The sequence below is a fragment of the Aplysia californica genome, unplaced genomic scaffold (assembly GCF_000002075.1).
Source record: "Aplysia californica isolate F4 #8 unplaced genomic scaffold, AplCal3.0 scaffold00846, whole genome shotgun sequence".
NCBI classification, from domain to species: domain Eukaryota; kingdom Metazoa; phylum Mollusca; class Gastropoda; order Aplysiida; family Aplysiidae; genus Aplysia; species Aplysia californica.
The window spans coordinates 236695-237908 of NW_004798116.1; the positions used below are offsets into that span (position 1 = coordinate 236695).

At 44.2% G+C, this 1214-nt stretch overlaps 1 protein-coding gene across 1 annotated transcript in view; it reads left to right on the plus strand.

The window, feature by feature from the left end:
- The window catches only part of LOC101856697 (serine/threonine-protein kinase TBK1), a gene marked incomplete at its 3' end in the record, with an annotated part of 17162 nt that extends 16756 nt beyond the window's left edge, over window positions 1–406 (plus strand). Inside the window, 1 exon segment of the mRNA XM_013088971.2 lies at window positions 315–406. Coding sequence (XP_012944425.1) covers window positions 315–406 — 92 coding nt within the window.
- Window positions 407–1214: the final 808 nt, after the last annotated feature.

Consider the following 1214-nt stretch of genomic DNA (forward strand, 5'->3'; position numbering starts at 1 on the left):
TATGTTCCTCTCTTGTAACACCTCTAGTCTTCGGCACCTATATGACCGTATCGTGTATGTTCCTCTCTTGTAACACCTCTAGTCTTCGGCACCTATATGACCGTATCGTGTATGTTCCTCTCTTGTAACACCTCTAGTCTTCGGCACCTATATGACCTTATCGTGTATGTTCCTCTCTTGTAACACCTGTAATCTTTGGCACCTGTATGACCTTATCGTGTTGCAAGTGCCTGAAAAAGTGTACTAAGACAACCAATATGAAGTGATGATGTGTTCTGTTTTTGACAATGTTTTTTTCCCCCAATGTCCCCCAGGAACCCTTCTGTTTTCGGAGAACTACACATGGAATACAGCTGATTCAGTGGGGAGGGGTGCCAGCGCTGTGGTCTTTCTGGGGAGACACAAGGTCAGTGGCTCACCTCATCTCTTCTCTTTTGTCTGCCGGCAGGGGGCTCTGTCTGTCTGTCACTTTCTGTTTTGTCTGTCTGTCTGTCTGTTACTTTCTGTTTTGTCTGTCTGTCTGTCTGTTACATTCTGTTTTGTCTATCCGTCTGTCTGTCTGTTACTTTCTCTTTGTCTGTTACTTGCTCTCAATCTCCTCTCTGTCTCTGTTACTTTCTCTTTGTCTGTTTGCCCGCTCTCGGATATAGTATGATGTATGTTGTAACACAACACTACTCTACTAGGACAACGTTCTATGTGCTCATTGACTTTTTTGGAGAAATTACAGACGTTGACAATTTTGAGTTCCACAACTTGTCAAGCTTTTGCCGAGTGCAATTCTTTGAGTATCTTAATACCGACTCCAAAAAAATGCTCTATCGATTTTGATAGAGAATTCTATAACATTTGGTGTCTGACCTCGTAGTTGTAGTAACTCAAAGCCACCCAGACTGTCATATAGAACTGAGGGATTCTCGATCTATTGACGTAGCACAAGTGTGTGTCCGCTGCCGTGACGGGCGGGCGTGACTGTGTGCGACAGAAATAGATGTCGTGCTCATTCCTGTTTGCTATCGGCTGTTGCGAACAGGACCTCACGTAGTTGGGGAATAGAATGATAAAGCCAATTCCTAACGCCCAGTCACATGAGACCGTGATTTGATATTACGGATTTGATATGTTGCACGCCTCTATTCACCATCCACCAGGATCTAGGAATATTGTCGTGCCCTCCCGTGCCAGACGTGACCGTGCGTTTTATTATTATTATT